Below are 24,152 nucleotides of genomic sequence, written 5' to 3'. Positions count from 1 at the left end.
CAATAATTTTATTTTCCAGTCAAATGATTTTATTTCAATAATCATTTTTATAATAGAAAAAATTAAAAAGAGGCGATTTACGTTTCCAGCCCCTGTGTGTAGGCAACCCGTCATTATTGGATGCAAGTTTATATGTAGAATAGTTTCAAAACTTAAGAATAAGAATAATATAATTTCTTACCATTTAGTGTTTCTTTTTTACTTATAAGACACGTTGATTAACACTAATTTTATTTAATTATTCATTACCTAGTGTTAAATTCGAGAATTTCTCCTTTCATAAAAGAAAAAAAGACAGAATCTGTAGGTATTCATTTGTTTTCCATGTATTTTTGACAAGACTCACGTTTCTTTCGATTTTTCCCAAGCGATTTCCAGCTCGAATGATTGAATTTCAAATTAGAATTTAATAATAAATAATAATACTTAGTAATCTTTAGGATCTTTAGTAAAAATTAAAAATTACTTACCTGATAGTCTTGAAAATTCATTTTTAGGTTATGTTTAAATAAAACAAACACTAAAGGGTCGTTCACAAACTACTTCACACTCCTAAGGGGGAATGCGCGGAATTTTTGTGTATTAATAATTAAAATCTAGAAACATACTGAAGATTAAAAATTAGGTAGTTCAAAATAACGTTTTTGGTTTGTGAAAACGATCTGTAAGTAGAAATTAATAATAAACAAGTATAAATAATTAAAAACAATAAAAAAGTCAAAATATCTGATTTCAAATTTAAATTCTCGATTTAAATTCTCGAGTGATGATCATCGATATATCTCGCTTGTGTTATGCGGCTAACTTCAATCGGCACTGTGACGTTGTATCTACTTAAAGATGGCGGTGATTGGTACGCCATGTTTCTCGTGATTTTCTCGCGTATTAGAAAAATTTTTTGAGACCTCGTATTTGCATGTGCAACAATGGCCGATGATGAAACGTGGTTATTAAAGGAAGACGGTTATCTTAATTTAGATTGCGAGTGCAAAAACATAATCTATCATCCGAATTTAAATGTGGTGCTGATAACTACTGGGAATGCGCAAGTGTGCGTTTTTGATGTCAACTCAGGACTGATTCTTCAACGCAGCTTTCTGTCTGGTAAATGGCAACAAATTTTATTTATTCCAAAATGGCAATATCATTGATATTTAGATATCGACAATGATTAAATTCCTTGGAACTTGTCTACAGTTTCACACGCAAAATCGTCATGTTCAAGGTCGCCTTCCGCTCCTTCCTTGTGTATATTATAACACACACTCTTTTAAAAAAATGTCAGCCCATTAAAGATTTCTTTAGAGAATTTTTATCGGATTTTGCAAAAATTTTCTTTTACGGCACACTTTTTTTTTAGCTAATAAAATATTTTATAATATTTCAACGATGATTTGAAGTTATTTTTTTGGTTTTTTTTTCTTTTTACCCCCGGAGAATCAGTCAATGGAAGGGTTCATTGTGACAAGTCTCTCTTTCACTTCTTTGAAAAAACCGAACGAAAAATTTATTTTCGATTTTTCCGTAGGTAATTAAACAAAGAAGAAAAATCAAAAAAATAATTTATTTCCCGTTTGTTTTTGAAATTTATTTTTTTGTCAATGTTGTAAACATTTTTTTTTGGTCAATTTAAAGAAAATCTTTGGTTCCTTTGTCGTTTTAAAACGTAATAACGATTTTTGTGAAATTTTACTTTATTCCATATGAGGTTGATAATAAATTTTCTTTTTTTTCACGTTGAACAAAAATTTGCAAAATTTAATCTTGAAGAAAAAAATTGAATACAAAACTATTTTAATGTGTAGAAAAATAAGAATTTTTAAATATATTCGATTTATTTGAGAATGATAGGAAATTTTTGATATAAATGTTTAAACGACATATTCGGATAATTAAACGTAATTATTGCTTTTTATTAATTTGTTTTAAAATCAATATGAGCGAGACTACGCGGTGAAATTGGTACTGTTGTCAATAATAAATAGTTTTATAATAACAACTAAGTTGATTAATTAATACTCCGCTTGAGGATAATTAACATTAATATTGCGTCAGAAAAATAATTTTCAATTTTTTTTCTAGATTAGTTAAATATTATGAAATCAAATGTGTTTGTATATCAATTTTAATAGTGAAAAAATTAATTTTTTTAAGAGAATTTCTTCTGAAAAAATTAAAAACAAAATTAATGAATTAATAAAAATTATAAAATAGTAAAAAAAATTTAAATTCTTAAATTTTGATACTGAAATGATAAAAATAATATTTTAAGAATAAAAGTTATTTTCTTAAATTTTACAGAAAAATAAATATTTGCAAAACGAGCTTTTTTTATTTTTCCTGATGTTTTGAAATGAAGGATAATTTTTTTCTGCTTATGTATTTTTCGAAAAAATTTCATACAAAATGAGAAGAAATAATTAAAATTAAATATTTGTTTAGAATTAATTTTTTTTAAATAAATTGAAATTGCAAAATGAATTGAAAAAAGTGAAAAAATTTCGTATTTTTGAACATTTTTTTTCAACGCTACATTTGAGAGCTACTATTTCCGTAATTTATGTAACTTGAACAGATATTAATAATGAAACTGTTAAGTATAGAATGAGTTATTTATTTCTTTAAAGCACTAAAAATGCACTTTTGACTATTTTACTTTTGAATGAGCAATTTTATTATTTAAATATTGTAGAAAATTTTCCAAATACTTCATGAATTTCAGAGAAGAAGAATTTTTATTAAAAACAAAACATTTTTCGAAAAAAATTTCCTTTCTATTTTAATTTCAATAATAACAATTTTATAAATAAATAATATTAACAAATTTTATAAAAATTGTAGAAAATGTTCTAAATATTTCATAAATTTTAGAAAATAAGTAAAATTTTTATTAAAAACAAATTTTTTCAAACTAATTTTTTTTTCTATTTTAAATTCATTAATAATAAGTTTATTATAAAATATTGCAGAAAATTTTTTAAATGTTTCATAAATTTCAGAAAATAAGAAGAATTATTATTAAAAACATTTTATCAAAACAATTTTTTTATTTTAATTTCAATTATAACAATAGTAACAAATAATATTATTCTGGATTTAAACAATTGAAAAACTTGTAAAATAAATGAAATTTGAAATAAATGAAGGCAACAAAATGATTTTTACGTGAATTTTGTTACTGAGTTAAATTGTAAGTAGTTAAACAGCGATTATTGTTTTTTTTAAGTTTTTTATTGTAATTTACAATGTTTATTTTTATTATTAATTATTATCAATTATTCATTAATAATAAATTATTTATTTATTTAAACTGTTTATTATCTAATACAATCATAATTTATTATTTGATAATTAATAATTAATAACCGTTTAATAATAAATACAAGTAAATTGAATTAAAAACCATAATTTTAAGATTTGAACTTTCAAATGAACGACATTTTTTTCTATTTAAATATTTTTCGAAAATTACTATAAAAAGGATGAAAAATAATTAAAATTGAACATTTTTTTTGTTAAGAATTAATCTTTTTGATAAACAAAACAATTTTTTTGATAAAAAAAATAAAAGTTAAAAGAAGTAAAAAAAATAAAAATCTTCAAAAATAATTGAATTCATTCCAAGAAATTTATTATTTATGAAGGTAATTGAATTTTTGGGAAGAATTTTATGAAAAGTTTTTATTATAATTAACTTATTTCAAAGAATTTCATTAAAAATTTTTTAAATAATTGAATATTTCGAGAAATTAAATTAAAAATTTGCATTAAAAATAATTAAATTCTTATAAAGAATACTTTAAAATTTTTGTAAAATAATTAAATTTCCATGAATAATTGTATTATTTATGGAAATAATTGAATTTTTTGAAAAATTTTATTAAAATTCAATGTTTAAGATAATTAAATGCCTCTGAAGAATCTTATTATTTATGAAAATAATTGAATTCTTTAGAGAAATTTGATAAAAATTACATTAAAAATAATTGAATTTCTCTGAAGAATTTTATATTACTTATAAAAATAATTGAAATCCTGCAAAGAATTTTATTATTTATGAAAATAATTAAATTCCTGCAATGAATTTAATAATAATTAAAGAAATAATAAAATTTTTCGGAAAATTTTATTAAAATTCTTTGGGGCCATCCATAAACCACGTAGCCTCTTGAGGGGGAGGGGGGGGTCAAGCAATTGACTACGACAAGAGGAAAAAATGGCGCTAATACATGTAATAGCGTACTACATGGGGGGAGGGGGGGGGGTCAAAATTCCCAAAAAATGGGGCTACGTGGTTTATGGACGGCCCCTTTTTAAAATAATCAAATTTTTTCGAAGAATTCCACTATTTATGAAAATAATTGAAATCCCGCAAAGAATTTTATTATTTAAAGATATAATTTAATTTTTTGGGAAATTTTATTAAAATGCTTTTGAAAATAATGAAATTTCTGCGAAGGATTCCATTATTTATGAAAAAAATTGTATTCTTTAGGGAAATATTATTAAAATTATATTGAAAAAAATGGAATTTCTCTAAAAAATTTTTTTATTATTTGTATGAAAATAATTGAAATCCTGCAAAGAATTTTATTATTTAAAGAAATAATTGAATTTTTTAGGAAATTGTATTAAAATACTATTTAAAATAATTGAATTCTTTAGAGAAATTTGATAAAAATTACATTAAAAATAATTGAATTTCTCTGAAGAATTTTATATTATTTATAAATATAATTGAAATCCTGCAAAGAATTTTATTATTTATGAAAATAATTATATTCCTGCAATGAATTTAATAATAATTAAAGAAATAATAAAATTTTTTGGACAATTTTATTAAAATTCTTTTTAAAATAATAAAATTCTTTCGAAGAATTCCACTATTTATGAAAATAATTGAAATCCCGCAAAGAATTTTATTATTTAAAGAAATAATTTAATTTTTTGGGAAATTTTATTAAAATGCTTTTGAAAATAATGAAATTTCTGCGAAGGATTCCATTATTTATGAAAAAAATTGTATTCTTTAGGGAAATATTATTAAAATTATATTGAAAAAAATTGAATTTCTCTAAAAAAATTTTTTATTATTTGTATGAAAATAATTGAAATCCTGCAAAGAATTTTATTATTTAAAGAAATAATTGAATTTTTTAGGAAATTGTATTAAAATACTATTTAAAATAATTGACTTTTTGTGAAGAATTTCATTTTTTATAAAAATAATTGAATTCTTTAGAGGAATTTTTTTAAAATTACATTTAAAATACTTGAATTTTTTGAGAAATTTTATTAAAATTCTTTTTTAAATAATGAAATTTCTTCAAAGAATTCCATTATTTTATTAAAATAATTGAATTCCGTATAAATATCTATAATTAATTAATTTTGTATTAGTTATATGATTAATTAATAGTTATATAATTAATTGTAAGTTGTGCAATAAATTATTTTTAATTTCTCTAATTTATTAATTATTTCCTAAGCGTGTAATTAATTATTTCGTGAGTAATTAACATTTTTAATAAATTCCTTTTGTATTTTTTTTTTTTTTTTTTTTGATTTGTGTAATAATTTTTTCAAGTGAAAAGTGATTAACGTGGGGAAAATTTCCTCTTTCCAGATAAAGCTGGTGGAAAATTGCGGGGCACATATTTAGCCGATGGAATCGACAAAATATTATACACAGACGGTCGAGGAATCGGCGTTAGAAGTGATTATAATGGAGTACTTTTACTGGACACAATACTACAGACACCAGTAATTCGTAGCGAAGATATTATAAAATTAGAACTTCTCCTTTCCGAGGCTGTTTTACTCTATCAATGTCTACGTTGCATAGAACTGCCTGGGGCAGATCATCTGCAGGAGGTCCTTCAGGAATTATCCTCCAAAATTCATTCCGGACACACGAGCCAAAAGAGGGGTATCAAAGCCCAAAAGGTAACAAATTAATAAACTGAAATTTTCTTATTTAATATTTATTTATTTTAATATTTTGAGAAAAAAAAATTCTATTGGAACATTAAGTAATTAATCTTTTTTTTTAATCACATTATAGAAAAAGTAAAAAAAAGAGGCTTATTATTTTATAGATTTTTATAGGGAATTTTTTTTTAAATTAAGAATGCATTAAAGTTGGTTTAGAATGAAAAAAATTATATACTTACTAAATTATATACATTAATTTCTCTAATTAGAGGATGAGAATTTTTTCCCCTTGACATTCTTTAATTAGAGAAAATTTACAAGATAAAGGCTAAAATTTAGTGATACGAAAGGATATTAGAACTTATTAATTCTAAAAAAAAGTACAAAATATTACTTAAATGAAACTGTTTATTTTTTTTTTGTATTTAGAAAATAAAAAAACTCGTTTTTTGTTTTATTCAGGGTGGTCACATGTCAGTAAAGTCAGGAAAACAAAATTTTTGTTAGTAAAGTCAGGGAAATTTAGAAAATTGAAACTTTTTTCGATTTATTTTCAAAAATTGTGACATTTTTGACTTTACAAATATTGTTTTCCAAATATTGCAAATATTGCATTTTTTGGTTTTTGAAAAATTTTTTTTTTTTTTGTACGATTCTAGTGGAACACAATATGTTTGGAATTGCCACACGGAGCTTTGAAGCTGGTGTGCTCTGGATTAGTAATGGAATTGAAGAAACAAACGAGGCACATTCCGGCATTGCCGATCGCCTCGGCAATAAACGAAAGACTCAACGGCCTAATGCCAAGTGTCAGCATAGAAGGACGACCTGTTGATAGGGCCCTCATGTTCAGCGAGGCTGCCCGGCGAGATTCATTTTCCAAATGGCCCCACATGAATTACAGGTAGAAATCAATTTTTTTACCCCTTTTTCAATTTTACTCCCAATTCTATTCTAATTTTCCTAATCTCCCAGATCAGAAAAATTAGAATTGCCTGTGGCAATTAGAAAAAATGGAAAAACTCTCAGAGGAAATAAAATTATTACACCAGGGTTGCCACAGGTCAGGGAAATCAGGGAATTCAGGGAAAAGTCAGGGATTTTTATTTAACTAACTGGAAAAAATTGAATTTTTGAGAAGTTACAAATGATTGCAGAAATTCAATTATTTTCAAAAGTAATAAAATTCTTCGCAAAAAATTCAATTATGTTCAAAAATAACAAAAAAATTCTCGTCAAAATTCAATTATCTTTAAAAATAATAAAATTCTTCTTCAAATTTCAATTATTTTCAAAAATTTTAATAAAATTCATTGCAAAATTTCAATTATTTTCAAAAAAAATTTTCTTAATTCAATGATTTTCAATATCTACAGTTTTAATAAAATTTTTCAAAAGAATTCAATTATTTCAAAAAAAAAAAAAAAAATTTTTGATAAAATTCTAAGCAAATTTCGCAATAATTCAATTATTTTCATAAATAATAACATTTTTTACAAAACTTCAATTATTTTCATGAATAATAAAATTCATCATAGAATTTCAATTATTTTTAATACAATTTTAATTGAATTCCTCGAAAAATTTAATCATTCTTGAAAATTTTATTAAAATTTCTCGAAAAAATTCAAATTTGTTGATAAAATTCTTTATGATAATTTAGTTTCAAAAAACATTCATTTATTCAATAAATTATTTATTTTTGTATGTAAATAATTGAATTCTTGTAGAATTTTCCAATAAAAATTGATTTGAAAATGAATATTAGTTAAAATTTTAGATAATAATTGAATATTAAAAGCATTAAAGCATGAATTTTTAAAAATACATAATTGAATTCTTTCGAAGAATTTTAATAAAATTTTTGAAAATAGTTACATTTTTCGAAGAATTTACTTAAAATTTTATTAAAAATAATTGAAATCCTGTGAAGAATTTTATTAATTTATGAAAGTAATTGAATTCTCGGAATGAATTTTTTCAAATTTCTTTTTTTAATAATTGAAATAATGTAAAGAATCTTATTATTTATGAAAATAATTGAATTCCTGCATCGAAGTTTATTACATTTTTTTGAAATAATTGAATTCTTTTGAGAACTTTTATTAAAAAAAGTAAATTGTGAAAATATTTGAATTTCAACGAAGAATTTAATTATATTCGTGAAATGTAATTAAATTCTTACAAAACAATTAAGAGAATAATTCCATTTTTCTAGGAATTTACTTTAAATTGTATTATAAATAATTAAAATCCTCAGAAAAATTTTATAATTTATGAAAATAATGGATATTGTGAAAAATAATGAATAATTTGTGAAATGTACCTAATTCTTGCAAAAAATGTTTGAAGATAATTTTATTTTTCGAGAAATTTATTTAAAATTGTATTAAAAATAATTGAAACCATGTGAAGAATTTTATTATTTATGAAAGTAATTGAATTCTTGCAACGAATTTTATTATAATTTTTGTAAATAATTTAATTTTTTTTTTGAAAAATTTTATGGAAATTAAAATTTTTATAAAACATGAAGATATCAATCACTTCGAGTCGAAGACTCGGAGTAATTGATATCTTCTTGTTTTATAATAATATTCTTATAAGTTGTTTAATTTTAAAAATGTTTGAAGAATTTTAATTCCTATGGAAAAATAATAATTAAATACTTATTTAAAAATTTAGTTTTATTGATGTTTACGAATAATTTTACAATTTAAGAAATTCGTAAATAAATGTAATAGAATGTTTTTTTGAGTATCTAATAATTTTTAGAGTGAATCAGAATCAAAATGAATGTGTAAATGTAATCGAACACGATAAATTAATTTATTGAAAAGTAATAATTGAATAATAATAATAGCAATTAATTGAAAAGTGGAACAATTTAAAATAAAAAAAAAATGGTGTTTATTTACAGATGGGCATTTCCCGATCAAATGGCACAGGCGGGATTCTATCATCAGCCAAATTCAACGGGCGATGATCGGGCAATGTGCTTCACTTGCAATGTTTGCCTCGTTTGTTGGGAACCAACTGATGAGCCATGGTCGGAACACGAGCGACATACACCGTCGTGTCCCTTTGTCAAGGGAGAGTACACACAAAATGTACCCTTGTCGGTTACTCTCGCAACAGCGCCCGCTCAAATTTCAGATGGGAGTGTCGAAATAATCGGCACAACAAATGTCGCCGGTCTCGTTTCCACGGGTACAAACAACGGCCTCGTTAGTGTTTGGAATGTTCGCAATCAACTCAAGGTAATTGCAATAATAAGATTTCTATTTTAATACATTTTTTTTTATTCTTTATTATCAATTATCTAATCGAAATTATCTAATCAAACATTCTTAAAATGTTTATTTGTTTCTAAAATTTCTTTTTTTGTTTCCAAAATGTTTATTTGATTCTAAAATGTTTTTTTTTGTTTCCAAAATATTTATTTGATTCTAAAATGTTTACTTGCTTCTAAAATCTTTTTTGGTTTCGAAAGTGTTTCTTTGCTTCTGAAACGTTTCTAACACGTTTTTTTTATTTAGTAGTTTTTTTTTTGCGTTTTTCACCTTCTTTTAAATTTTGCTACATATTTCACCTATTCCGTTTATTTTCACCTATTTCATCAATTTTGTAAACTTTTTTATAATATTTTCGATCAAAACTAGTCTTTAGAAATTTTTAATTCATTTTAATGTCAATAAATTTAGAATTCTAAAGATTTCGAAACTTTCATCGATTAAAATCTTAATTGACTCTGAATTTAAATCTTCGAAATTTTTAATCTTTTAAATTCTGAAATTCATCTTATTTATAATTAAGCTCAAATTAAGTTGATCTGAATTTCAATTTTTCCAAACTTCAAACAGAAGAAATTTTTTATTTTAATTAATTTACAAATCAAGTGTTTTAAACTTTAATTTGTCTACTTTTTTCTATTTATTTATATTTTAGGAACAGTTTATCAAAATTTGAAAATATAATAAAATTTATAACATATTTTGAAACAAAATTTCTGTGAAATGTTAATTTTTCCTAATTTTCTTGATAATAATTATTTTCACATGTTTCTTTGAATTTTAAAATCTTATGTTTTGAAAATTAAATACTAACAAAGAATAGTTAGACAATATTATTGTTTTGAATTAAAAATCATGATTTAATTTTTTGTAAATTATTTAACATCACAAAAACATAAAAATGGTAACTTGTAAATTAATGTAGAAAACTAATTTTTATTAGTGCGAAATACAGTTATTTATTTTAAAAGCAAAAATAAATTTTTTTATTTCCGCGTTTTGTTTCGAAATTTAAAAAATTTTTGATAACTTTCATTATTTAGAATCTGAAATAATTTAATGATTGCTTAGAATTTTATTAAAATTTTTGATGAATTGAATTGAAAAAAAATTGAATTAATTAATTAATTATTTAATTAAATTGAATTAAAAACAGAAAAAAAATTGACAATAATTTATTTCCTGCAAAGAATTTTGCAATTTATGAAAATAATTGAGTTCTTGAGAAGAATTTTATTAAAATTTTTGAAAATAATTGAATTTCTGCTAAAGATTTTGTTATTTATAAAGATAATTGAATTCTAGACAAGAATTTTATTACAATTTTTGAAAATTATTGAATTTCTGGGAAGAATTTTATTATTTATAAATATACTTAAATTTCTTCAAAGAATTTTGTAATTTATGAAAATTTTTAAATAATCTAAGAAAAATATTAAAATTCTTCAGAGAAATTCAATTATTTAAAATGTAATTTTAATAAAAAATTTTCTAAAGAATTCAATTATTTTCATAAATAATAAGATTCTTCAGAGGAATTCAATTATTTTAAATAGAATTTCAATCTTTCTCAAAAAATTTTATTTTAGACGAAGAATTTAAGAAGTTTATTAAAAAAATTTTTTAAATTATTGAATTTTTGCTAAAAATTTTGTTATTTATAAAGTGAATTGAATTCGAGACAATAATTTTATTAAAATTTATGAAAATAATTGAAATCCTGCAAAGAATTTTATTATTTAATAAAGTAATTTAATTTTTTTAGGAAGTTTTATTTAAATTCTTTTTAAAATAATTGAATTTTGTCAGAATTTTTATTTAAATTCTGTTTAAATTAATTCAATTTTTGCGAACAATTCAATTATTTTTAAAAATAATTGAATTCTGTAGAGAAATTTTATTAAAATTACATTCCAAATAATTGAATTTCTCTGAAAAAAAATTTTTTATTTGTATAAAAATAATTGAAATCCTGCAAAAAATTTTATTATTTAAAGAAATAATTGAATTATTTTGAGGAATTTTATTAAAATTTTGTTAAACAAGTTGTAAATCCAGATGTTCATTACATGAACATTTTGCTTCCTCTTTACGATCAGCAAAAAAAATTTGCTTCCTCGTGGAGGAAGCATTAACAATAAGAATATTTAATTTTTAAATAACTTTTAATACAATTTAACATTTATAAAATAAAGTGCATTCGTCTTAATAGAAAGAATAAAATTTTCTTAAACAGTAATATGAATCTAAATAAATAAAAAAAATTTTAGTAAAAAAGTGAATTTTTCAAATTTGATTGTAATTAATTCTATATTTTTCAATAGATTATATACTTTATATACATCAATCGATTCGTCTTGATGCAAAGAATAAGATTTTTGATTTATTTCTCAATAAATAATAACATTTTATTGTACAGCAACATGATTTTTAAGAAAAAATGAATTTCTATTAAAAGTGCAAATTTTTTGTCTATAATTGGTTTTAATTCTATAAATTTAAATACAATATATACTTTATATATACCAATCGATCCGTCTTGGTGCAAAGAATAAGATTTTAGAAATAAATGAGTAAGATTTTCTTATACGGCAACATAATTTTGCGGAAAGCACTCATTTTTTGATAAAAACGCGAATTTTTCAGCTTTAATTGTGATTAACTCTGCAAATTCTCATACAATTTATACTTTTTATATACTAATCGATTCGTCTTGATGCAAAGAATAAGATTTTATTATTTATTAACTTCAATAACCAACTTAAAAAAAATTTTTTGAAAAAAAATTTTTTTTAGAAAAAAGTCAAAAAAAATTTTTTTTTTGAGAATTTTTTAAAGTCTATCAATCCATTTCGAGATATTTTTAGGATAAATATACCTGGTAAATTTTAGCCAAATTCGTTAAAACCTCTTCGAGTTATCGTGTTCACAAAAATCGGGATCCACACACACACACACACACACACACACACACACACACACACACACACACATACACATACATACATCCGGACAATTGTTCAGGGTCTTATATAACATAGTCCCATATAGAAGAAAATTTGTTAAAAGGATTTTTAAAAATTTTGTAAATTAAACGACTACAAAGCTTCCTCACGAGGAAGCAAAATAATTGATTTTCTGCGGAGAATTCAATTATTTACGAAAGATATTGAATTCTTACAAAGAATTTTATTAAAATTTGAAAAAATAATTGAATTGTTTTGAAAAATTTTAGAAAAACGTTTGAAAATAAAATATAATTATTAATTAGTTAATTTTATTTATAAATATAATAGTTATAATTTTTTTGTCACCTATTTTTAGTTGAAAATTCATCTTTTAACCTATTTAAAGAAAATAATTCACCTTTTAACCTATTTAAAGGAAAAATTTTTCTTTTAAAAGAAAAAGTAAAATAAAATAAAAAAATACTGTTAAGTCCAAAATTTTTTGAATTTCAAAAATTTTAATAAAATTAAACTTTTTTTTTAAATTTTAGCGCGAGGCCTCTTTCTACATTGCCTTGAGTGATCAAGAAAGCAACAATAAACAATCAATGCAATTTTTTGCAATGTCAATGGACGCATCAGTTGGCTATGACACAGAAGCAACAACATTAAATTACTACAAATCATCAGTATCACATCGAATTGAATTAACATCACTGTCAATAATTGGTCCACCGAAAATCACAAACGATGAAACATTAAGCGATAATCTCGCCACATCAATTCCAATAAAACAACAACAACAACAGCAGCAACAACAAACATCATCATCATTTGACACACAAATAAGACCATGTTTAATATCAGGAATTCTCGTCACTGGCAGTCACTCCTCACAATCAAGAAATCTCGAGAATGTTTGGGCCTCGTCAACAGATTTAGCATCGTCCTCGTCTCTCGTTCAAGCAATGAACAGCGTGAATAGTGCCGCGAACGATCGACAAACAATCATTGATATAATGAAAGTTGCCAGTGATTCATCATATCAACCAACGAGAATGCTTTATTTAGTTTTATGCGATTTTCATCACAAGGCAGTGCCACCGGCGCCACCCAAGAAAGATGAGGCAAAACAGGCGAAATCAAAGAAGACATTGTCGGGAACGGGCACGAGTACAAGTTCAAATGACGGTAGACAAGAGAGTCTCTATCAGGAATTATTTCTCAGTAAATTTCTCCTCGAGGATCTTGTTGAGGATGTCGATTCAGAAATGTTGGTTGGAACGCATTTTGATAATATTTTTCCAACAACACCATTAACGGCATCGTCGTCAAATGGAATTTGTCCCACGCCACTTGTACCGCCGCCAGGTTTTACATTCGATGCAAATTTCAATCCAATCAATGGTCAGGAGCAATTTACGGCTGTAAATTCCGAGACTGTTGGATGCTCGAAGAAAATACAAGAAGTTAAATCAACGACAACTGTGGGAACGACAACAACAACTTCTTCGTCAACGGGGGCGGCGACGACAGCAACAACAACAACGACGGCAACGACGACGACGACGACGAAAATGGAGCCGAGTGTTATTCAAAGTGTGAGAATTGATGCGCCGGAGAATATGAGAATTTCTTACACGGCGCCAACGAAGGACGGGCGGCATTTGTATGTTGCGTTGTCGCCAATGGAGAAGAATGAGACGTCGAATACAATTCGTATGGATATCGATGAGGAGAGTGAATTTTTTCCGCAAAAAAGTTTTATGTATTGGGACCATAATGAGACGCAGAGTGAAAGTTTATCGAATGGTGAGACGAGAAATGAGGATGATAGCGATAAGGCTATTTTATTGATTTATGCGCTTGATTTTAATGATAAAGTTGTGAGAATTGTGCCCGATCCAATTGTCCGGCAAGAATTGTCAGCAGATGAAACGCCAGTGGAACATGTTTTGCTGCCGATTCAGGAGAAGAATCGCAATAAAGCGGTACAAAGGGGCGAGCCATTTGGACGAATTGCATTGGTTTGCAAGGACGGAGTTGTGCGGATTTTGAATTTAAATAATTTGAAGACTGTGGCACGAGTTCGATTGGAGGGACAGAAATTCGTCTCGGCTGCTTATTGCACTAGTAAGTCGATATTTTTTTATCCTCTGAAGAAGCATTGCATTTTTTTTAATATACATTTTTAAAATTATTATTATTAATATTAATCAAAGTGTCCACCGGTCAGGGAATTTTTTTCTTAATCCTGACTGGACACTGTTGATATTAATATTGATATTAATATTAATATTATTGCAAGCTTCGCACTCATCTACTAAAACCTGCTGTTTACTACTTTTCTTTACAATTTACTACTATTTGGATACTTTTTATAAAATTTAATTGAAAATAATTGATTTTTTTCAAATATTTCTTTACCATTGGTAAAAATAAAAATTTTAAAGAATTTTAATTGCAAATTTTGAAAATAAATGAATTCTGGAAACTTATAATAAAATATCTTCAAATGGAAAATTTATGAAAATTAAAATATTTTTTTAAAAAAAGGAATTCTTTGAATATTTTTATGTTTTAAAATTCAAATAATTTCAATATTTTTCAATTACATATTTTCGAAAATTCAAATAAATAGAAAAAAACATTGCTAATTTTTAAAAAATCTAATTTTTTAAAAGAATATTTTACTCTTTATTTCAATTTCAATTAATTGTAATTTTTTCAATTATATTCCTATTATTATTTTTAAAAAATGCAATTATTTTCAAACAAATTTTACCAAATTTCAATTAATAGACAATTATTCAATTATATTCTGAATATTCTTTGTCAAAATTCAATTATTTTTAAAAAAATGTTACTAAATTTTAACTAATAGAAAATTTTTCAATTATATTCCAAATATTCTTTGAGAAAATTCAATTATTTTCCAAAAATTTTTATAAATTTTACTAATAGAACATTTTTTAATTATATTCCAAATATTCTTCGAAAAAATTTAATTATTGTTCAAAAATTTTCATAAATTTTAATTAATTGGAAATTTTTTCAATTACATGTACCTAACTAAAAATTATATTATTTATTAAAAATTGTTTTAAGATATTTTAAAAAAAAACTATTTTTAGGAATATTTGCTTTATTGTAATTTTTTAAAAATTAACTATTTACAGTATCTCTGACTTTTTTTCTAAATATTGCAAAAAAATACCATTTTTTTGTAAAAAAATATCAAGTTATTTCGATTTTTATTGCTATTTTTATAAATGTAGTCAAAATTTTTAATAATTATTGTTTTTATAATTATTTTAAGGTAATTAAAGTTTTGAAATAATGTTTAATTCAAAAGTTTTTAAATCAATTGACATTTTTTTAATTTTTATTAAAAATAGTTGCAATTGAAGTTTCTAAAAATTAAAGTTTCAAGACTATTAATAGTAAATTTTGAAAATAATTGAATTCTCAAAAATTTATAATGAAAAATGGTCAGTATTAAAATTTGAAAATGTAAATTAATAACTAGATTCAAAAAATTATAATAAAATATTTTTTATTATAATTATATTAAAATTATATTAAAATATTTTCCAACAAAATTATTCTGAGAATTTTTTCATTACTTGTTAAAATTCAATTATTTACAATAGTTTTAATTATGACGTATAATTTCAATTACATACATAATTTTTTAAAAAATCTAATTTTTACAATTATTATTAAAAAATTTTTAGAATTCAATGATATTTATAATTTTTAATTAAATTTCTCCTAAAAATTAGTTTTTTAGTTAAAATTTTTCGAAATATTTATTATTTTTGAATATTTTCCAAAAATTGTTTTAAAAAATTCAATTATCTTCAAACACTTTTACTAAATATCAAATTGTTAATTGGAAACTTATTTAAAAATATTTTTAAAAAACTAATTTTTTGAATTTATTATTATTTTTTAAGAATCTATTATTTTCAATAGTTTTGGTTACATATTTTCAAAAATTTACCTTAATAACAAAAAAAATCATGAAGAATTAAAGTTTAAATTATTATTGTCGAGTGCGAATTAGAAATGATTAAAAATAATCATGAAGAATTAAAATTTCAATTATTATTAACGAGTGCGAAGTAGCAAAAATTGTTGAGTGTAAATAGTAATGGTAATAAGTTAAAGTACAAAAAAAAATTTTTAAATCCAAGATATGAAGCTAAAGTAAATATTTTTTTCCAAAGGTTTAGAAAGGTTGTGTGCATGTACGAGTAATGGAGCACTTCACTTTTTTGCAACGACAGAAGAGGATGAAATACCAGAAGAAATGGAAGAAACAGAAGATTTGAAAATGATCACTGAAATTAGCTGCGTTAATGAACGAACCGAACCGAGTACTTCAACGTCTTCCACAGTGTATCAGTAAGTTTTCAGTTCTTATCGAATTACGCTCCATAATTTTTGAACGTTCAAATAACGAATATTTTATTTCTAAAAATCATTTGTGTTTTATTTATTATTCTATTTTTTATTATTTTATTTTATTTATTATTTTCTTTTTTACTTATAATTTTATTTTTTGTTTTGTTTCTTATTTATTATTTATATTTGTATCTTTCTATTTATTTTTTATTATTTTTTTTTACTTCGATCGTTACTCATATTTTCGCATAGAATTAATAAATTTTTAATTTTAGTTCGTTGTTCAAAAAGAAATTTATTTTTACTGTTTTAATTTAATTAATTTATTTGTGGATAATTATAAAATAATTCAATTTTCGAAGTGGAAAGAATGTTTTTAAAATGTTTTTTGTTGTGCTTTTTTTGCAGGGAACCGATTATAGCGCACAGGAATAATTTAAGCTACGCCGATTTGAAGACACTTTACGAACTGACAAAGTTTGATAAACACTCGCCCGCGTACAGAGCAAACGTTCCGCCTTGCTGGAGTGAAATGATGCAAGCACAAAGACAACGACATTATCCACAACATTTGCATCAAGCCGAGGATCAACATCACACGAGGACTTGGCGTTTACAAAATGATGCGTGAGTTTCGAAAACTTATCTTTCAGTCTTTTCAATATTTCAATACTTTTTTTTTAATTTTCATTTAACAAAATTTTCTAATTAAGGGGTCATTTTATTAAATAGTTTTCTAATTATAAAACTTTTTTTTAGTTAAAGTAAAGTTTTTTATTTACCAAAGTATTCTAATTTGATAAAGTTTCTTAATGAATAAAGTATTTTCATTAAATTTTAATTAAGTTTTGTAATTAGTAAAAAAATGTTTAATTACTTTTTGAGTCTTGAATAAATTTTAGTAATTATTTAATTATAATTAATGTCACTTAAAATTGAAATCAAAGTTTTTAAGTTTTTCTTTACTTTTTATTTTTTAATTGCAGGTCAACGTGGGACGAGCACATTTTCGAATTAACGTTACCGAGAACTGCATCGGGTGTCGTGGGACATGTCGATGTGAAATTTAATTTACATTCACCGTGTCCGGAACTGCCGGCAATTCAAGTGACACTATTGAAACAAAGTATTTTCGGTATTGGTCATCATAAGACTCCAATCACATCGGTTGACGAGAGGATAGACTTCAGTCTTGGAATAGATCAGAAGGGTGATAATCCAGTGGTGACCGAGGAATATCAACGTCAACATAATACGGAAATTCTTTGTGGTCCAATTAATTTGCAACGTTGCATGGATCTTTCGGATCATTCCGGTTGCGCGACACTCACCAGTCCAAAACTATTTCGAGCAAAATCAAATTCCTCTTGTACTTTGTTGGTTCATATCAAGGCGCTCGTGGATCCTATTAAAGATGGAGTGAGTATTTTTCTTTTTTGCGAATTTTTTTTCATAACTTCGACTCTCTAGATTTTAATTAGTAAAAATGTTTACTAATTTAAATTTCTATTTAAAAAAAACTATTAATATACTCTCTAAATTTAGAGAGTAGGTATATTAATTGTTTTTTTCTTAATTTTTATTTAGTTAGGTTCTTATTCTACTTGTCAAAAATTGATGACTAAATAATAATTTCCGAAAATTTCAGACAAGTTCAAAGTCAAGAATGAATGTGGAATCAAAACCGCCGACCTCGAAAAAATTGAGAATTGACGAGGCTGGACCACTGTTACCAGGAGCAAGTGTTGAGAGATATGCAGCGAATGCATCGAAAAAATTAAATACCTACATTGGTAAGTTTATTAATTTTTTCTGAAAAAAAAAACTATAAACTTCGTATTCATTTTGAGACACGAAAAGTTTTTTTTTCTTTTTTATTGAGAAATTTGCACTACATTACATTCGCTAATAGAATTGAAATCAAAAAATTATTCTCAACAATTTTGATAATATTCTTTGCAAATTTCAATTATTTTCAAAAATTTTAAGAACATTTTTTGCAAAAATTAATTTATTTTTGCATAAAATGAAATTCTTCGCTTGAAATTCAATTATTTTCAAAATTTTTTAAGAAAATTCTTGCCAAGAATTCAATTACTTTTATAAGTAAGAAAATTATTCGCTAAAATTCAATTATTTTCGTAAATAATAAATTTTCAAAAAAGGAACTCAATTATTTTAAATTCTTACTTAAATATTCTTTGAAAACATTAAATTATTTTCCAAAAAATTGTACTAAATTGCAATTAATAGAAAATTTTTCAATTATTTTACAAAAATTTTCATAATTTTCTTTAGAAGGTTCTAATTACTTTCATTAAAATTTTAATTCAATTCCTCGTAAGCATTTTATTCTTTTCAAAAATTTTCATAATTTTCGTCTGAACAATTCAATTATTTTCAATAATTTTAGTAAAATTTCTCAACAAGATTAAAATATTGTTAACAATTAAAATCAAATTCTTCCCAAAAATTCAATTATCTTTATGAATAATTTTTTTTTCACCAGAATGCAATAATTTTCATTATTCTTGGCAAAAATTCAATTATTATCTTCAAAAATAATAAAATTCTTTGCAGAACTTTAATTATTTAGAAAATTTTTTAATGAAAACTCTTCCTTTAAATTCAATTATCAAAAAAAAAATTATATTAATATTCTTTTCAGGATTTCAATTATTTTTAATATAATTTTAAGTAAATTTTTCGAATAATTAAATTAAATTTCCAATTTGCAAACTTTGTCAAATGTAATTAAAATAAATTTTGTATTCTTTAAACATTTTATTTTTTACTTTTAGAAATTATTTTTAAATGTATTTTTCTAGAGTTTGAAATTAAAATTAACAAAATAATTGAATTTCGCGCAAAAATTTAGAATTGAAGTTATATTATCATTATAAGAAAAAAAATTATATTTAAGAATTGACATTAAATCATCAAATTCTTCTTTTGTAGGTTGCGATTGGATTCACGAAATTTCGATAAGCGTGCGAAAAGTTTTGCCCACAAATATTCCACACGAGAGAATACAACGATGTGCAATGTTAGAATCGAAACAGTTTATCAATAATCTTCTGTCTGTCGCTTGTCTACAGACTACAGACAAGTGAGTACAAATAATTAATTTATGTTTTCTTTTATATTATTGTATTATATTGTGTTTTGTATGATCCTAAAGTTATGAACTTTCAAATGAACGGAATTTATTTATTTCTTCTTCAAATGAAGTTTTCGCTGCAATAATTTTGTGTCACTATCATAAAAATTAATTATAAAGTTTATTAATGTAAAATTTAAGCAATTATTGCAATTAGTAATTAGAAAAATATTTTTAATAAAACAAATATTTCGTTCATTTCAGCGTTCAAAACTTGTGGATTATTCTTTTTTATTTTATTATAAATGGATTTTGTCAAAAAGAAAGAAAAGAAAAATTAATATTTTATGCTGATTGAAATTAATTTCAGGTCATCAATTACGCAGTCGATAGCTCTTGATATTCTTATTTGGGTGGTGGCAATACGACTGACGAGACTACGAACCTGTCAAAATAGCGTCGAGACAAAGGCAATGCAACTGGAAACTGTGCGCTGTGTTCAAGCAAAACTTTCAGTTTTATTACGCACTTGTCTCTTGTATGCCGGACGAAGCATTTCACACAAGTGCATAAAACTCATCGTCTTGTGCAGCGAGTAAGATTTTTTCTCCTCTTCTTCTTCCTTTTTCTCTTCTTTTTCTTTTTTTAAAAAAATTTTTCTGTTTTTTTCTGAAATTTTTCCCAAATTGTGTAAAATATTCAATTACTTACTTTTTTTTCGCAGAGGACTTCACAATTTAGACGATCCATTGCCACATTCCTTTGAGGAGGCTGTACTTGCAGTTTGCGTGACATTGTTACCATCAATTGTCAATGTACAATGGGCCGGCTCTCTTCGTTGGTTTGCAATTCTCATTACACGATTATTGCCACTCGATCGTAATCACAGTATCGCTCAACAATGTATAACTCTAATGCAACAAATTGCAACGGAAATGTCAAATCGTGTTAATCCACATCATTTATTGCTGGCGACAAGATTTGGCCTCTATAATTCGCCGTTTGAAACGGAATTATTCGATATGGATCCACCGGTGCCGCCGAAATTCAGTTCAACGCCAGTGACATATGCGAGCGCAGTTTCCGGCGAGCCAACAATCACGTCAATTACAACAACGACATCGAATCATTCACAGGACTCGATTGATTTGCGAGATTTACTCACATTGCCATCACATTCCAGTGAAACAATTGTGCCGAGTAAACTTTATCTCAAGACATTGAGCGCTAATCATAGCATGAAAGGACTTCTCGAGGTTTGACTTTCTTTTTATTTTATTTATTTAATTTCCAGAATTGCCATGGGTTCAAAAGAATTCAATTATCTTATTAAATAATAAAATTTTGCGAAAGAATACAATATTATCTGGTAAAATAACCAAATTCTGCAAAAGAATTCAATTATCTTGTTAAATAACAAAATTCTTTACAGAAATTTAATTATTTGCAGGAATTTTAATACAATTCTTTGCAAAGTTCAATTATTTTTAAAAATAATAAAAATTTTTATTACAAGAAATTTTAACGAAAATCTCGTCAAAAATTCAATTATTTTTATAAATAGCAAAATCCAATTATTTTCAAAAGTAAAAAAATTCTTCGCAGACATTCAACTAGTTTTAAAACTGATATTTAATATTTATAATTTCAATACTGTTAAAGATTTTAGATTTTTTAGCAAAGAGTCGAGACTATTAAATAAGTAAAGTATTTTCCAAGAGCACAAAAATAATGAAGCTAAATCCCATAAAAAAGAGGAAAAAATGTTGAATTTTAAGAAATTCGGTTTTTTGAATTTTTGAGAATTTTAGACTTTTTACCAAAGAGTCGAGACTATTTAATAAGTAAAGTATTTTCCAAGAGCACAAAAATAATGAAGCTAAATGCTATAAAAGAGGAGAAAAAATGTTGAATTTTAAGAAATTCGGTTTTTTGAATTTTTGATAATTTTTGACAATTTTAGATTTTTTACCAAAAAGTCGAGACTAATTAATAAGTAAAGTATTTTCCAAGAGCACAAAAATAATGAAGCTAAATCCCATAAAAAAGAGGAAAAAATGTTGAATTTTAAGAAATTCGGTTTTTTGAATTTTTGAGAATTTTAGACTTTTTACCAAAGAGTCGAGACTATTTAATAAGTAAAGTATTTTCCAAGAGCACAAAAATAATGAAGCTAAATGCTATAAAAGAGGAGAAAAAATGTTGAATTTTAAGAAATTCGGTTTTTTGAATTTTTGATAATTTTTGACAATTTTAGATTTTTTACCAAAAAGTCGAGACTAATTAATAAGTAAAGTATTTTCCAAGAGCACAAAAATAATGAAGCTAAATCCCATAAAAAAGAGGAAAAAATGTTGAATTTTAAGAAATTCGGTTTTTTGAATTTTTTCGAATTTTTGATAATTTTAGATTTTTTACCAAAGGGCGGAGACTATTAAATAAGTAAAGTGTTTTTAAAGAGCCTAAAAATAATGAAATTAGATTTAAAATTCCACTTGAATTTCGTAAAAATTTGACCTGGAAATCATGGAAAAGGTATGGAATTTTAAATTCGGGTTTCCGTAGGAATCCTGATTATATTTAATTATTAAAAATATTTGATTTAGAGAATGAATGTAGTTGAAAACTCTAAAAAAATAATTGAATTTCGGAGAAGTTATAAATAATTGCAATTTGTAGAAATATTTGAATTTTGAAAAGGTTTCAAATTAAAATATTTGAAAATCTAAATTTTCCATACTTTTAATTAACAATTTTGCTAAACTAATTTTTTGAAAAACTCAATTTGTGGCAACTGATTTATTAGATGGACGATATATGTTTTAACTTGAATGATTTATTAATTTAATTAATGTAATTAATAAAAAGGTTGAGCCCTTGCACTTTACGTGTCACGCCGCTTCGGACGGAACGAAAATGGAAAAAATCGACACTGGAGCGAACAATCTTGTGAATATGGCGCCAATCATTTACGACAGTCCACATCCAGGAAGTGGTTTCAATTCTGGTCTTGGAATCAAAATAATTCAACACTCATATGTAAGTTAATAATTTAAAATTCAATTTTACCGCAATTCTCGAATGATAGCGACACAAAATTCCGTCTATTTAAGAAACTTACACCAAATGCTGCGCGCATTTCAAATTCGCAAAGAAGTATTAATAAAATTTTTAATTTCGTTCATTTAGAAGAAGAGAATAGGTAATAAACTTGAAAATTTAATTATTTCGGTCATTAACAAGTATTTTAATTAGCTAATGAATTTAATTGCTTCAGCTAATTAGTATTGATTGAAAAATAAATGTAAAGTTAATGAAAGAATGAATTTCCAAGATTGGTTCTCTTTTTCCCGGTTAGAAAATTGCGAAACATTTTTATTTTTATAATAAATAATTAAAATAAAATTTAGTTATCGATTTTTGTGACGAATTATTTATATAAATATAATAATTTAGTCAATTAAGGAGCACATTAGTAGATTAGTTATAGAGTATCTCTGTGTATAAGAAAATAAGAAAATGAAAAAGCAAAAGGAAAAAAAAGAGAAAAATATCGTTGCGAATCCTTGTCCATTATAGAATTTGGATGATGGCTCGCTCGGACCAGATCTTCAGGCTAAGTTTACAACTTTCTATGGCAATTTAATAAATCATTGTAAAGCTGAAATAACAAAGAAGCCAACGGTACATCTTTCGCTGACGCCCGATGATCGGTCAATCAGTGACGAAGTTAGTATGCCCGATGAAGCACAATACTGGCACATTCTTCAAAATGATAGCTCCCACGTGTTAGATTCAACTATTGCTAAAGAAAAATCCTCGGGTATGAATATTGGTACCTCGACGAGCAAAAACGAAGACAACTGTGCAAAAAAGGTAGTTTTTTTGTTCACGTGGATAAAAACTTTCTACCTTTTTATTTCTTTTTTTGTTTTCTTCCTTTTTTGCTTCGTTTCTTCAAAAAAAAAAAAAACAAAACAAAAAGAGAAAATTATTTTTCTTTTACAATTGTAGGGTTGCCACAATTTCAGGAAAATCGGGAAAATTCAGGGAAAAGTTAGGGAATGTAGAATTTCATCGGGGACGTTACGGAGAAGTCAGGGAATTTTATTAAAAGCAAATTATTTAATGAATAATTTTATTTGAAAATTTCAAAAATAATTGAACTTTTTATGAGCTGCGTTTACAATTTTCGTAAATAAATCAATTTCAAAAGATTTAAATTTGAAATTTTAGAAAATTTCAATTTTAAATGAATTTAATTAGAGTTTTGAAAGAACTTTGTATTTTGAATAATTTTAATATTAATAAAAATTCTTCGGAATTCAATTATTTTCCACAGTAATGAAATTTTTCGCAAAGTTAAATTATTTTTAAAATGTTTTTAAAATTTCTTGATAAGAATTGAAATATTTTAAATTTTTTATAAATATGTAGCAAAATTCTTCGCCAAAAATCAATTATTTT

The 24,152-nt window shown here is 24.3% G+C and overlaps 1 protein-coding gene across 7 annotated transcripts in view; it reads left to right on the top strand.

Annotated features, from left to right (window-relative positions):
- Nucleotides 1-826: 826 nt before the first annotated feature.
- Nucleotides 827-24,152, top strand: part of LOC122502563 (baculoviral IAP repeat-containing protein 6) — a 43,350-nt gene continuing 20,024 nt past the window's right edge. For 5 of the 7 annotated variants that reach the window (XM_043612688.1, XM_043612684.1, XM_043612687.1 and 2 more), the window contains exons 1-14: nt 827-1,104; nt 5,627-5,946; nt 6,594-6,838; nt 8,855-9,194; nt 12,727-14,308; nt 16,408-16,585; nt 16,994-17,212; nt 17,572-18,004; nt 18,234-18,378; nt 19,544-19,694; nt 20,056-20,280; nt 20,410-20,941; nt 22,554-22,724; nt 23,265-23,561. In XM_043612688.1, the coding sequence (XP_043468623.1) occupies nt 927-1,104; nt 5,627-5,946; nt 6,594-6,838; nt 8,855-9,194; nt 12,727-14,308; nt 16,408-16,585; nt 16,994-17,212; nt 17,572-18,004; nt 18,234-18,378; nt 19,544-19,694; nt 20,056-20,280; nt 20,410-20,941; nt 22,554-22,724; nt 23,265-23,561 (5,016 nt within the window). In that variant the 5' untranslated portion in view covers nt 827-926. The remainder of the gene's footprint in view (nt 1,105-5,626; nt 5,947-6,593; nt 6,839-8,854; nt 9,195-12,726; nt 14,309-16,407; nt 16,586-16,993; nt 17,213-17,571; nt 18,005-18,233; nt 18,379-19,543; nt 19,695-20,055; nt 20,281-20,409; nt 20,942-22,553; nt 22,725-23,264; nt 23,562-24,152) is intronic. The other 2 variants (XM_043612690.1, XM_043612689.1) reach the window with 1 other exon arrangement.

The sequence above is a fragment of the Leptopilina heterotoma genome, unplaced genomic scaffold (assembly GCF_015476425.1).
Source record: "Leptopilina heterotoma isolate Lh14 unplaced genomic scaffold, ASM1547642v1 Lhet_234, whole genome shotgun sequence".
In the NCBI taxonomy this organism is placed as follows: Eukaryota; Metazoa; Arthropoda; class Insecta; order Hymenoptera; family Figitidae; genus Leptopilina; species Leptopilina heterotoma.
Note: the sequence above shows the minus strand (reverse complement) of the source record. Positions and strands in the feature narration are given on the sequence as shown.